At 48.2% G+C, this 14718-nt stretch overlaps 1 protein-coding gene across 2 annotated transcripts; it reads right to left on the minus strand.

The window, feature by feature from the left end:
• Nucleotides 1–2335: 2335 nt before the first annotated feature.
• On the minus strand, nt 2336–12709 carry TNFRSF9 (TNF receptor superfamily member 9). 2 transcript variants are annotated; one of them, XM_079987304.1, is made up of 7 exons: nt 12386–12709; nt 12226–12279; nt 10377–10508; nt 9535–9601; nt 9327–9442; nt 6868–6997; nt 2336–2546 (listed from the first exon to the last, which is right to left on the minus strand). In XM_079987304.1, the coding sequence occupies exons 1-7, from the start codon at nt 12471–12473 to the stop codon at nt 2516–2518; spliced, it is 618 nt and encodes a 205-aa protein (XP_079843430.1). In that variant the 5' UTR covers nt 12474–12709; the 3' UTR covers nt 2336–2515. The 2 variants fall into 2 exon arrangements, with proteins under 2 accessions (XP_079843430.1, XP_079843429.1); XM_079987303.1 differs by having other exon boundaries at nt 6868–7002; nt 12386–12688.
• Between the last annotated feature and the right edge of the window lie 2009 nt (nt 12710–14718).

A 14718-nucleotide genomic window follows, 5' to 3' on the forward strand; every position in this document is an offset into this window, starting at 1 on the left:
TTTCCCACCTGAAGGGTGCAAACCCGTTCACCTGGACCACATCTTCCAGGATGTGAGAAGGCTCCACAGGGAAAATCCTACAGGTTTGAAGGCCCTGCTGCCAATTGCTTCTTAGGTAAGCTGTATTTTCTGGTGTTTCCTCAGTTAAAGAACAGGGGAACCTCTAGAACTCTGTGACAACTCCCAAATGAGTTTTGCGGAATGCTTTGCTAGGGCTTTATGGGGATGAGGGAAGTGTGTCGAGACCAAGTTTGTGTCTGAATACATCGCTTGTTGGCAAAAAAAAACATTCAAAATGACATTTTCATCCTCTCCTCTTTCCCCTTAAGCTTCCTCTCAGCTGAATAGGCCCCTTAAGACCATGAAGGTTCTCTTTCACCCCTCATATTTTCAAGAAGAACAAAAGCACAGGGGAAGGTTGTTTAAAGCATTAATTTATTACAAAATATATATCTCTACATAGCCTGACAGTAGCAAGTAACAGATAGAGCTTGTATCAGAGGTATATCAAAATGTTGTCGTCCCCACATATTATATATAACACTGTTTATGCAAAGTATCAAAGCTTTTGTTAAAAAAAAAACACTTTAAAAAAATCCCTGTGGAAAAAAATATAATTCCTGTGAAATTATCTTGAGGGAGAAACTGGATTCCCCCTTTCCATGCACCCTCACCAGCACACATGATACTGTGCCTATGCAGTGCCACCAATCATTTATTTGGGGCCTTACAATAACCTCCAAATGTTTGGGGATGCAACTCTGAAGCATCAGCCCCAGTGGATGAGGGAAGGCTGCTTTACAGAGCACAAGGTAACAGATCCCGGCCACAAGGAGCTTACAGTTGCAGTGATGGATTTAAAGGCACTTGGATACACAGAGGTTCTCTGAAACGCCCTTGAAAGCACTTCAAGCGAAGCCTCAGGGTTTCATACTTGGCAGATTGTGCCACCTTTCGGTCAGCCTAATGCAAAGTGAGCTGTTTTCTGGGAACTCTACAAGTCCCAGTCCTTGATGAACAAATAACTAACCCCTTCTTGGAAGAGCTTCCGTTTCCTGCTTGGCAGGGGTTTGGACTCGATGGCCCTTGTGGTCTCTTCCAACTCTATGATTCTATGATTCTATGATTCCGGGATGCCACGCATCATTAATTCCCCCCCGAATTTGGCAATTCTTCTCCTGCCCTCCCCAGCTGCCCCAAAAATCTTTTTTTGTAAACCAAGAAATATTTAATAAAAAATACGTTAAAAAATGGAGCAGAGTTGAAACCTTAAATCATATCTTAAATTTAAAAGCATTCCAAGTCCTATGCTGGGGCTGTGATCATGACTTCCCTGACTAGAGAGAGAAGGGAGGCTTTTAGCAAGGCTGGAATGCAACCTCTTGTACAAGAGGCCAGAGACACATTTGGTTCCTCTCTCTGCTTTACACCCTGCCTGATCTTGAGCATCTTGCAACTCTGGCTCAACTGTCTTGTGCGCCTGATGTTGGGTTTGTCAGTGCGTATCTCTTAAAGCAGGAGCTGCTGGACTTTGCCTTGAGCAGGACAAACTCTTTCCAAAGGGGGTTATATGTGCAGCTGATGACAGGTGCACCTATTCATATTCCATTTTAGCTTTTTCCATCCCCAGCGGTTGGTAGCATAGAGAGAAACCAGGTCCCAGATCTCTGCCTTCTACACACACACGCATACACACACACCCCCCATGTGGCAATAGCACATCCTTCAAGAGGCAAGCAGAGCAAGGGTGGAAGAAGGCAGTTCACCAGCCTGGGTGCCCTTTGCAGATCAAAGACCTCAAACCTCAGTTCGTCACAGAAGTTTCCGTCGGCGCGGTCACCACAGCCACTCCACGTTAAGGAAAGAGTGCAGAGCACACCACCGTGAGTCATCTGTGTAACCCTGAGCAAAAATGGTAAAGTGGGAGGCAGGGAGGCTGGGTCTGGGAACTGTAAGATAAGTTATGGTCTTCACCGGGGTCTGGGGGGGCTTTAGCTCGGCTGGGATGGGCTGAAGAGAGGAGGTCGGCTGGGCCGGCTCAGCCCAAGAAACGTCGGTGCCTCAGCATAAAACACCTAGTGATAAAAGCAACCCTCGGAAAGGGGCAGACCCTCATTGGATAGAGTGCAGCCCTGGGGGAAGAGAGAGTTGGGCCGCTCCTCTGTCCTCCCCACTTAAAACCTACTGCTTGGGTCGGTCAGGGCTACTGGCGGGTTTTCGCCACGCGCTCAAATAGGAAAGGGCAGTTGCAGTGCAGGTGTCGGCCTCGGGGCCATTTTCCCAGCTCCTTCCCCTGCACCCCACATCAAAAATAAAATAATAATAAAGGCCAAAGCAATGTGAAGACAGGCTGGATGCTTTGGACCCTCCCCAAACTCCCATCAGAGGTCGCATCTTGAGAAGCATCCTGGGCACCGGGGCTCACTAAGGGATTTTTTCCATGAGCTGCCCTGTCAGCCCTGCTGTTTCGTTGCTTCCTCCCTCTTCTTCCTCCGGGTAGCGGTAGCTGCAGTCATCAACCTCCTGAGCCAACTGTCCAAGCGGCACTAGTGGGGGGGGGCGAGAGAGAGAAACAGGTGAGTGATTTTCACAGCTGCCCCCCAGTTCCTATTCTGTGGATAGAATCTGATTTCCATTCCCAGTTTGCGCCTTCTGTGCTGAAGCTTCCCAAATGCCCCAGAGTTAAATGGAGGCTTTGGCTAGACAAGAGGAAGGCCTTCACGGGCCACCACATCTCCAATGTATGTGGTGGCAAGGCCACAAGTGGAAAAGGGCTCCTTCCTACCAAAAAAATGACAAATGTGTGCTCTTATCTGGCTTCACAGCTTGATGAGGACCACAACATTTAGAGAGTGACTGATGTGGCTTTTCTGACTCAAGCACAGAGGGAGGCTGAAAGGCAGAAGTCGCCCACCTTTTTGGACCAGGGGGGCACGTTTTTGAAAGTGTGGGGGGCGCACGTCATAAAACGGTTGCTGTAGGCAGTGTGACATAACACAAAGTGAGAGAGAGTCATGGTGACGTTTCTCCCATAATTGTCTTTTCATATGGAATCGTTCTGCCTAGGAAATAAGACAGCGGCAGGGAAAATGAATGAAAGGGAAGAGGGAAACAGCAACCCTTTAAGTCGTCGGAGATTCCTTTCCACTGGTGTCTAAGCAGCTCACTCAGTAACCACAGCTCTGACTACACTGGTGCCTCGCAAGACGAAATTAATCCGTTCCGTGAGGCTCTTCGTATAGCGGTTTTTTTGTCTTGCGAAGCAAGCCCATTGACAGCTTAGCGGATTAACGCTATTAGCGGTTTAGCGGCTTTTAGCGATCAGCTGTTAAGCGGCTTATCAGCGGATCAGCTGATAAGCGGCTTAGGAAAAGGGGGGGAAAGGGGGAAAAACCCGCAGGAACTCGCAAGACATTTTCGTCTTGCAAAGCAAGCCCATAGGGAAATTCGTTTTGCGAAGCGCCTCCAAAACGGAGGCACCACTGTACAGTCCTTGGCTAAAAACATGGACAGGCAGGGCCATGTTGCTGTGTGGAGGCTGAAGTGAAACAGGGAAGGAGGTGACCTTTCAGGGCCACAAGGCCAGAGGTACCTTACAGGATCAAAGCACAGCCCTCCAGTGGTGGCCCCTGAAGGAAGAAGTGACTGGGAGACCAGGCCAGGCAGAGGCAGGCCCTTGGGTGGTGGCTATTCTCAGCTAAAATTTAAAAATTCTCCGCCGAAGCACGGAAAGCAAGAAGCGGCAGCTGCCGGAGGTTGCAGCTGGGACCTTCTGCCTGCTCATCAGTTGCCCAACCACTGAGAAGTGCTGATGTCTGCAGCCGCCATGTATTGAGCAAAGTAATGTGATGGGTTTCCCCTCCCTATTTTGCACCGCATATCCTGCGATTTGGGCTAATTTTGCACAAGTCTGGTGTGGCAGTCATACGGAGGGAGATGTGCTGCTCTGCAGAGCAACGAGGCCTCCCTAGCCCGCACCCCAGGCTCTGAAAGCCATTTTCAGACACCCTGTTTTGACTTTGGCGGATTCTGAAAAATAAGCCCACATCCTTCCAGATGTGCCTTGGTGGCCCCGAATATGCTAATCATGTTTTTGTTTTTAGAAAGCAGTGATGAGCTCTGGGCTCACTACCACATTCCGTGCTCCTGTGGGGTTGGGGACATATCCCCCGGGTGACTGAGATGTGGTTGGGATGGCTCAGCCCTTGGTTAGGAAGGAAAGAGAGAGAGATAGTTTCCGGTTCCAGTCTGCCTTAATGGAGGCAGCCCTCATGACAGCTGGAAATCAAAGTGAAGGAAAAACAAGGATGGTTAAGGGTAATTATCCTTGCAAAATCCCCCCCCCCCCCGGAACAGGGGGGAATGGGCTTCACTCACAGTTCGTCTTGGTACCTGGCTCTCAATCCGGCATGGATTGTGGGAGGCAGGGAGACGCTGAGTGCAAAAGCACTTCGTCTACTGAAAACTCATTAAGAAGCAGAGGTTCTCCCCTTAATTAGAGCTTAATTGGACTAAAGTACAGGCGTTGTACTAGCAAAGATGAGATCACAAACTGTGGAATATAAACAACTGCAAGGACTTTAAGGTTTGAATTTGAAATAAAACTTCATTTGGTGCAAAAGATGGAGGGGAGGGGAGCCTATGGTTTCTTTACTTAAAATTTTATTCTCCACATTTATGATTCAGCAACCCTCCTCTGACTGTTAGTTCAAGCTATATTTGTACAGTACATGCAAGGATGGAAGAAATTGGATTATAAATATGGAATATAATATCAAACGGAACTTAGAGCTGACTCTTCCCCATCCTTTATTATTTACAAACTGAATAACACTAAGAGGACTTGGAATTTAATATAATTGGAAGTATGATTGCACATATACAGTTGGAAGGAAGGATGAGAGGAGTCTGTGAACTGCCAAGGAACTGATAAGGTTCTTTACTGAGTCATCTGTAGTTCGACAGACCGCTCTTCTTCCCAGGCCGAGAGAGAAAATGGTGACAAGAGGTAATATTGACTGGGACAGAGTGACTTTTGCAGCTGTTGTTAAAGTTGCAAAACAATGCAGCACGGGACAGAGAGACAGAGAAATCTCTAAAACAACAATGGGATATCAGCTCTGCCCAAGGCATGATGGATAACAGCAACAACCAGGGGAAATAAAGACATAACATCTTACAAGGACAGGAAGAAACACCATGGACAAAATAATTGCCACACACAGCAAGAACAAGGATATAGTTTGAGTTCCTCACTTGTAGTTTTATAAATCATTTAATGTGTCCACACAAATAGAAGTTATTAATATTGCAGTTGTTGTATCAGGGATTATGACCAGTATGTAATTGAAATTAATAAGATTTTGGAATGCAGAAATAAAATCATCAAACCATCAAATCTAGCACAATTTGGTATTTGAACGATTGGTATTGATAATTGTATTATAAATTGGTATTATTATAATGAGATTACTATTGGGCTGTTATTGAAAACTGATAAATATTATTATAAAAAGAAAAAAGAAAAAAAGAAAGTGAGAGAGAAACTCCAGGCATTTGAAATAAGTGCTGGAAATGTTAAGTGTTGGAAATGTTAAGAAATAGAGGGTATGTTTTATCATATGTGGTGGGAATGTAGGAAGGTTAAAAAAAAAGAGAGAAATGATATATAATGAAATGGAAAAAAAAAATGTTTAGAATAACTTTTATTTAAAAACCAGAAGCCTTTCTATTAGGTATTGTAGGAGTGGAAATTTCAAAAGATCAGAAAAAAATTGTTTACATATGTTACAACGGCAGTTTGAGTGCTGTTAGCCCAAAGATGGAAACAAGAAGCAGTCCCAATGAAAGAAGAGTGGCAAACCAAGTTAATGGGCTATGCTGAAATGGCAAAACTAACTGGAAAACTCAGAAATCAAGATGACAAGAAATTTAAAAAAGAACTGGAAATGTTCATTATGCATTTGCAAAAGTATTGTAAACAGATAAAGACATTGGCAGGATTTTAAGAATACTTGTAATTTTAGAAATAGTATAGGAAATCTGAGGTTAGAAAAAAATTGGAGCAGAAATGATACGCATTTGATAAGAAATTTAGGGAACCAGGAATGAAGGGCGGGGGAGGGAAGTCAGGGGATTCGGAGAATCCCACTTTATGGAATTGATATGGTTTTATGTATAATTTTCTTTGTTTATGGATGTTATTGCATTTGTTACTGTTTGTTTTTTATTTTTGTTTTTGTTACTTTTGTTGAAAACTTAATAAAAATACTTTTTTAAAAAACGAAATAATATTTATTCCAGGCCCAACATATTTTAGAAAAAAACGGCCCCAAGGAAAGCTTTTCTTCCTAGATGCATCAGGCTTAGACTAAAGCTTATTTCAAGTCTCACAGAACTATAGAGGTGGAAGGGACCCCAAGGGCCATCTAGTCCAGCCTTCTGCAATGCAGCTAAAGCATCCGACGGCTATCCAACCTCTGCTTAAAAACCTCCAAGGAAGGAGAGTCCACAACCTCCCAAGGGAGACCATTCCACTGTTCTGCTCTCCAGTGTGTCTCTTTTTCCTCCTGGGAGCCCTGAGCTGCTAGGAGACCAGCTGAACCTGCAACCTGGGAGGTTAAAAAAACAACACAGGGCTTGTCTTTCTGAATCCTGAGGGAAAGAAAGTCCAGCCCTTTCACCAGCCAGGGTTTGCATGGCCAGAAAACCAAAAGGCTGCAGTGACCCAGGAATGCTGAATGGCTGCAATGGGGACCCCCACTCACCCTGGACAAAGCACCCCATTGGTGATACTCCACGGCAAAGGGGTGTGTGAGGGGGGAACAGAGAGCAGGTTCCTGGCAGAGGATCACGCCTTGGTCTTACCTTTCAGGATCACAGCTGGGAACTTCTCTCGAGCCCAGGATCTGAAGAAGATGCAAAAGAGCACCAGGAACAGCACACACAGAAGCAAGGCTACCGCCAAGGCGATACTGATGGGGACCAGATGGCTGTCCTGCTCTGAAAACAAGGAGAAGGCATCCCTCAGAAGTAGCCCCAAAATTAAGCCGAGCTCCTGTAGGAAGTCCTACAGGTGTGCTTGGGCTCAGGAGAACAAGGCTGAAAAGCCTTCCTTCACCACTGAATACTTGCCCCAGGACAAGTAGTTCTAAACCTACATTTAGAACAAATATTAGGAAGAAATATCCGTGTTATCCGAGGCCTAAGGAGAAAACCAGGTACTCCAGCTCTGCACAGGGGAACAGGCTGCTGCCTGGGAAGAGTTCTGGGATCTCTAGCACCAGCTGCCTGGCAGCACCCGCCCAGTCTACCAGGTGCCCAGCAGTGGCACCACTTTGTCCAGGATGGAGGCACAAAGGAGTCAGAGACCTCCAACCCAGGATGTGGCTGTAACAAAAGGCTCAGAGGCAAGCACACCTATCTACCAAAAAAATGTGACTCATTCCAGGAGAGGTGGAGATAACTAACTGTATACCAAAACAATGGATGGTCATTATTTCAAAGCAGGCAGCCTCTAGAAGGCTGTGAGGCTGGTGCTGTATTTTGCCTTAGAACGGATGGGTACCTGGCCCTCACTTGAACTCCTGAATGAAGCAAACATTTTTTTTTCTGTTCTTACAGCCCACAATGGAAACTCATCATCACCCTAAGCATGGAGTTTTGAACATTTCAGGTACTGTATTTTTCGCTCTATAAGACGCACTTTTCCCCTCCTAAAAAGTAAGGGGAAATGTGTGTGCGTCTTATGGAGCGAATGCAGGCGGGAGGCTCTGCTCAGCGCTCCCTTTAAAGAGCCCTAGGTGTCATCACTGAGGGGGGTGACAAAATGAGTTTTTTAAAAAAATTGGGCTCACAAAACTTTAGGAGTGATGTGGTGGCTTAGGCGCCTGCAGGTTCTGCGCTGCCTAAAATGGCAGTGTGGGATTTGCCTCTGCCTACTGCCTCTCTCTCGGCTGCCCTACAGCGTCAGAGAGGCTTGCCCTGCCCCCATGGGTGAATCACCCTGCCCCCGGCCGCAGGACATGCCCCCGCACCAGGCACCCGAGCGGCTAGCTACGCCGCTGCATGCAGAAAGGCAGCCGAGAGCTGAGTCGGAGGAGAAGAATGAGAGGCAGGAGCAGCAGACAAAGAAGAGGTGTAGAAATAGGATGATTTACCAGTCTAGAAGCTAAACGAAAAACAAAACAAAAAAACGTAATGTCAGGGACTCAGCGGGAGCGCAGGGAGGAGAGGAGATGGAGAGCGAGGGGGAGCAATCCGAGGGCAGCGTAGGAGAGGATGACAGCAGCCCGATAGATTCCGTGAGCCTCTCCAGCGAATCGGAAGATTCACAGAAGGGGGCGCCGATGGGCAGGGCAAGGGGGGACCCAAGGGGGACACCCCAGAAGCAAGGGGCCAGCGGGGACTCCCAGAGCAGCAGTTGGAAATCAGGACCAGCTTCCCCACCAGAGCGTAGTGGGGGGGAGGAGTCCCAGGTATCAGAGCCCACATATTCACCACCAGCGAGAGAAGATGAGTCAGGGGTGGCCACGCCTCCATCGGAGAGCGAGGGAACGGTCAAGAGGAAAGTTGCAGGCTGGGCGCGCGCGCCAAGTTCAAATGTACAGGCGAGCGGCACAGAAGGTAGCCCGGATAGGGAACCAGGTCCTAAAGCCCGCCGGAAGGAGGGGGAAGAATCATCAGGGTCAGCGTCAGAGGAGTCCAGAAAGGATGAAACCCTAGCGGGCAGGAGGGCCCAGAGGAGAAAGGAACTTAGGAAGAGGTGGAGCAAAGCGAGAGTCTTAAACTGGTGTGGAAGGGGCGGAGACTCAGACGGGACTTCGCCGGTCTAGGGTTGAGACGTAGAGCTGCGCGCTGCGGCTTTAAAATGGAAACTGAACCTCAATAAAGACTTTTGTACATAACTACAACCTAGCGTTGGTCCTCTGTGAGCTGGGACCTAGAGGCAGCTCTGACACGTAATAATACATCTTCCACCCAATTAGGGTCCTTGAAGCAGCTCAAAGTCAAACCCAGCAATTCAGAAACTAGAACAGCTGCCAAAAATAAATCCCCCCAAACCAAGCTGCAAAATGACTGTGCATCAATTGAGTGTTCTAGCAAATGTTATTCTCCTCCCTCGACAGAGAGAAGCCAGGTCTCCAGTGTCGATCACAAGCATTTCCATCAGTGACTATTAGTGTGACACAGAGTAGAGGGTTACTTGCCCTTATTTCCTTTTGCCACCCTCCTCTGCCTAGAGAGCAGCAGAGGCAAAGCCCTCTGAGTGACTTCTGCCAAGCTGCTGGTCGTTCAGCACTTAGAGAGATGCAGCAAACACTCACCTGTCTCCTTAGTTAAAACCGGCCAAGTCGGGGGTTTTGTAGGGCCTTCTGTTGTCGTGTTACAAACCACATCAGTTTTCACCGTCCCAGGAATTGAGATCTGATTAGCTGGACATCTGCAGACAATCACAAAGTCCCATTAAAACACACACCAGCAACTATGATACTGAGGAAAAAATGTTTTTGCTCGTTTTTTAAAAGGACTTACTGTGTCCAGTTTTGGCATTTGCCAGATATCCAGGCCTTAAACTTCCCTTCAGGACACTCTTGGCAACCTTTGAAGAACAGGTGGGGGTTACTTAATGGAAGTGAGGCAACAAACCCAGCCCTGCCCTCTGGCCTGGTCGAACGGACTCCCAAACTCACCAAGCTTACAAGAGCTTGAAAACCTCTACCCCCTCTGCTGGCAAGGAAGGCATGTAACATTATTTCCCATATATGTTGATGCCTTGGAATTCTTCTCGATTGGGGAAATGGTTTAGTTTGGCCCTATAAGATGTCATTTCAGCTAAAACAGAAAGCACCTCTTTGCTGACTAATATTCAACAGGGTCACTAGATTCTCAGAGAACACTTGTAAGGTGTCACTGGAAAGTGAGGGGGCAGCATTGGGGGTGAGATGTTGTCGATGGAGGAAGTGGAGCCTCGGACACACTCCTCTGTCTTATTTCGACAGCACCTTTTCTTCATGTTCCAAAGCCTCAAAAGAAGGTGCCCAGAGATGGCAGGAAACAGCCCATAACCTGGGAACAGCCCAAGTTTATTTCCAGGCACCTCTCCCTTCTGTTCCCCATCCGCCCCTTTGTGCCCCCCGTCAGCCTCCCCTTTTCCATCTTCTGTCAGGCAGACACCCTTCCCCACCCCATGCCTCTTTCCTCTATCTCTCCAAATCGTCTTTCCCTCCCTCTAGCACCCCAGAAGCACAGCAACCAAAGAGGGACCTTTCTGCCCACGCAACCTGTCTGTGACATGAGGGTCTCTCCGCCAACAGTGCCACATCATGCACAGATCTCCAGTCTTTGACACATTCCTACCCATCCTAAGCCCTCACCTGCTCCATTCCACTCCTCTCCAATACCGCAGACGCAGCTGCCGCACTCTAGATCTCCGCATTCATATTCAGGGGCGCATTTGCAGACAGCATCGGAGTCTTCTGAGCAGCGTCGCTCATACTGATATTTGTCTAAAGAGTTAATGCATTTTTAGAGGTCCACATTATACCCGAAGAAGCAGCCGTTGGCTCCATCAAGCAGCTATGGCCACACGAAGTGGCAACTGAATCAAAGGAGTAGTTCTGGAGGCAAGCAGGTGGGCTCTGCATGACAAGGTGTCTGGGAGAGAGCCCCTCTGGCCTCCACTAACTAGTACCCTTGGTTACTAGTTAATCTGACAAGTGGGTGGGGCCATCCACCTGTCAATCACCCAGCATCACAATGATGTCAGGGGCAAGGCACTTTGAACGATAAGAATATGAATGCATCAAATGCGGGTCCGCGGGAAACCTCTTTAATTAGATTGTATTTATTCGGAATTCATTGGCATTTGTATAATTGGGTTAATATTGAAAAACTAGTAAATTTATTTGTCAAAGCACCCTGCAACATGGGCATTTGTGATAGGGCAGCTGCTGCTCCTAAATCAAGTAAATAAATATAAATACTCAACTAACTGACCAAGTTAGAGATATTTCAGTTCTGCCCCCCCCCAACATAACGCCTAACCCCCCCCCCCCCGTAAAATAAATCCTGGCTGCACCCATGCCCTGTAAGGTGCTGCTAAAATGAAGGGCTTTCCCCTCTGCTTGAGCAGGGTTTATGTTGCAATCGCATTCCTGAGGGTTTGCACTGGAAGCCCTGCTAAATCGGTGGAGGGCTTCGGTATGGCTCTGAAAAGTAGCTGCTGGGCATCACCAATGGAGAAAGTGTGTTCAGGTTCTCATTGTGAGGACTTCCCTTTGGGGCATCTGGCCACTGTAAAAACTGGTAAAGGTTAAGGGACCCCTGACCATTAGGTCCAGTCGTGGACAACTCTAGGGTTGCGGCGCTCATCTCGCTTTACTGGCCGAGGGAGCTCACGGACAGCTGGTCATGTGGCCAGGATGATTAAGCCGCTTCTGGTGAACCAGAACAGCGCACAGAAACGCCATTTACCTTCCTGCCAGAGCGATACCTATTTAGCTACTTGCACTGTGTGCTTTCAAACTGCTAGCTTGGCAGGAGCAGGGACCGAGCAACGGGAGCTCACCCTGTTGCGGGGATTCGAACTACCGACCTTCTGATCTGCAAGCCCTAGGCTCTGTGGTTTGACCCACAGCGCCACCCGTGTCCCTGTAAAAACTGGATATGGGGCTAAATGTGCCACTGGCCATGCAATACAGCTCTTCCCATGTTTGCATGGCCTTGAGGATGCAGGAATAATAAAATAATAATAATAATAATAATAATAATAATAATAATAATAATAATAATAATAATAATTTATTTATACCCCGCCCATCTGGCTAGGCTTCCCCAGCCACTCTTGGTGGCTTCCAAAAAAATATTAAAATACTATAATACATCAAACATTAAAAGCTTCCCTAAACAGGAAAGTGCTTACGTCTACCCTGCTCTCAAGCAAATATTTCATCATGCAGAAGAGGCAAGTCCAGATACCCTTTTCCCAGGTGGCAGCATTACTCCACTTTCTAAAGGAAATTGGTCCAGCTCATCCCTGCTCAGAGCCTGGGAAGTCTCCTCATGAGCCATCCCGGAGTTGTTCTGAGCATCAGCTGGCAGTCTCTCTCTCCCACCACCACCTACCCTAGGGATTTCTCACGCCCTGTTTGCAAACTGAAGCTCCCTTCGGAAACAGCAGGCGCCAGCTGTGAGTGGGGATCGCGAACGGGAGAAGACACCTACCTTGGCACGGGGTGCAGGGGCTGCAAGCCTGGCGCTGGGCGTCCCGGTAGGTGCCTGGAGGAGAAGGGCAAAGGAGCGTCGTCAGAGGAGCGGGCTGAGGGGCCAGCCGAGCTCCGGCCAAGCCTCCCCACGGGTTCGCCTGCCGGGGCAGCCCCCTTACCTTTTTCGCAGCCCGCCTTAGCGGCGGCGAGACATCTCCAAAGGAGGAAGGCGAGGAGCAGGAGCGGCGTCGGAGCGGAGCGCCCCATCTGAGCGCGCAAGAGTCGAGTAGGGACTACTCTCGCTTCCTCGGGGCGGCGCCAAGCCTTTTGTGCGTCGGAGCGGGGCGCCAGCGACACGTGGGGGGCGGTTCCAGGGCCGGGAATCCCCACCGAAGGCGGGGGCAGCCCCTCGAGAGCGCCAGGGAGAGAGGCTCTAGACTTGGGACCCTCTCAAAGGCGAGATGGGGGGCGCGCACCCTTCCACTCCTGCGCGCAAAAGGCTTCCAGCTGGCCTTGGAGGGGACCAGCAGGCTTCACACTCCTGCCCGAGGCTGCCGCCAGTTAATGGGGTGTGTGGGGCTAGGTTAGACTGCTTTCTTTGCAGGGCCAGGGAGGTTAGACGACGTTGCGTCCAGCAAGGGCATCGTCCCTTCCAAGCACCTGTCAGGTTGCACTTTCCGCTCACTTGCCGCCTTCTCGCCAAACCTCACATGGGGGCAGTGGGGGGGGGGGAGTGGGGCTTTGCACTGGAGCTCCAAATGCGCACTTTTTTGCCCGCACGTGATCGGATCCCACTCGAAAACGGGGGTGGGGCACTGCTTTGGAGCAGCACAACACACACCGGCAAGGAGGGAGAGGCCACACACAGCACAACACAGATAAGGGTTCAAAGCCAATCTAGGGAGGAGCATCCTCTTTGGGCTAAGGAGTGGAAAAGAGGGGGCAGAACAGGCAGCAACGGGGGCGGGGGCGGCTTCTGAGGACTTGGGCAATGGAGTCATTTGGGGACACTTATAGGTAAGAAGTAAGCATTGGTGGTATAGTGGTGAGCATAGCTGCCTTCCAAGCAGTTGACCCGGGTTTGATTCCCGGCCAACGCAGAGAGTCTTTTCTCCTGCCAACCTAGCAGTTTGAAAGCGCCAAAGTGCAAGTAGATAAATAGGTACCGCTCCTGCGGGAAGGTAAACGACGTTTCCATGTGCTGCTCTGGTTCTCCAGAAGCGGCTTAGTCATGCTGGCCACATGACCCGGAAGTTGTACGCCGGCTCCCTCGGCCAATAAAGCGAGATGAGCGCCACAACCCCAGAGTCGGCCACAACTGGACCTAATGGTCAGAGGTCCCTTTACCTTTACCTTTACAGGTAAGAAAGCACCTCATGAATAATTCTGTACATCATGAAGCTGCAAATGAAAGGGTGGATAAACATAGCATCACCAATTTGTTGTGGTCCATTTTATTATAACTGGAGTGGAGAATATTGCTCAATATGTTATATATCACCACTTAACTATAAACACATTAATACAAGTCATGAACAAACCAAATCATTACCTCCATATGCAATGGGAGGGACATAAGGTGAATTGGTGTGAACCAGTTCACTGATAGATAACAAGACCATGATTACTGGCTGATGAGCCCTTTCTCTTCAGTAATATCCTGTTTTATGACATGAACTTTTTTTGAGCTTTCTTGGAAGCAAAGTCCTCAGATCACTGTAATCCAAACCTCTGCCAATTCAACTGAAATCACTGCAAAGCCACCACTGCAAAGCAGACCCACCCAGGCAGCCACAGCAACCTCCCATAGCTCACTGCATCACTTGAGAAGCAGGAGGTGCGAGTTCGAGACCCACCAGCCATGTCAGGGGCCAAAGTGAGGGAACTCCTGGAGTCAAAACCAAACTGGGTGCTCCACAGAGAAGTACCATGACACCACCCAACCATGGCAGCAGATAGGACAGCGGGCATCAACTTCTACACCAGTGTCAGGAACTATGGGATGAGCCCCACTGAGATAGAAGAGGGGGCCCTAGTTCGAATCCAGGGTCATTCCCACATTAGGAAAGGGGAGGAGGAGGATCCCAGACAGGGACACCTAAGGAAAAGCGGGGAGGGGGGGGGGAGAGAGAGACAGTTTCACAGACCAATTATAATAGGGCTCCTGTGTGGGCCAACCAGACCTTTTATTTATTTATTTTTTTAAATAATATTTATTAAAGTTTTGAAAGTTACAGAAAGAAAAAAGAAAAAGAATTAAACATAACAAAACCATACAATACAATACAAAGACAAAAATATTACATGTACATAACAAAAATAAAACAAAAACAATTTAAAAAAAGAAAAAAGAAACACAACCAATACTTTCAATGTTATTAACTTTCTTTTACTTGTTTCAGTGACCTCCTCACACCTCCCTTTTTTTGTATTCCACTTCGATTAATTGTTTCAGCAAATCCTTTCCATCTTCCTCAAATTTCTGTCCTATCATTTAACTTAACAAATTCTA

This window comes from Podarcis cretensis, assembly GCF_951804945.1.
Source record: "Podarcis cretensis genome assembly, chromosome: 8".
Lineage (NCBI taxonomy): Eukaryota > Metazoa > Chordata > Lepidosauria > Squamata > Lacertidae > Podarcis > Podarcis cretensis.

What these genes read in the sequence shown, in the direction of transcription:
- TNFRSF9 (XM_079987303.1), bottom strand. Translation starts at nt 12,473, where the DNA reads ATGGGGCGCTCCGCTCCGACGCCGCTCCTGCTCCTCGCCTTCCTCCTT. An exon ending in CCCCTGCACCCCGTGCCAAG is followed by an intron (nt 10,509 to 12,225) that starts GTAGGTGTCTTC and finishes TTAACTCTTTAG; the next exon opens with ACAAATATCAGTATGAGCGA. An exon ending in AAATGCCAAAACTGGACACA is followed by an intron (nt 9,443 to 9,534) that starts GTAAGTCCTTTT and finishes GATTGTCTGCAG; the next exon opens with ATGTCCAGCTAATCAGATCT.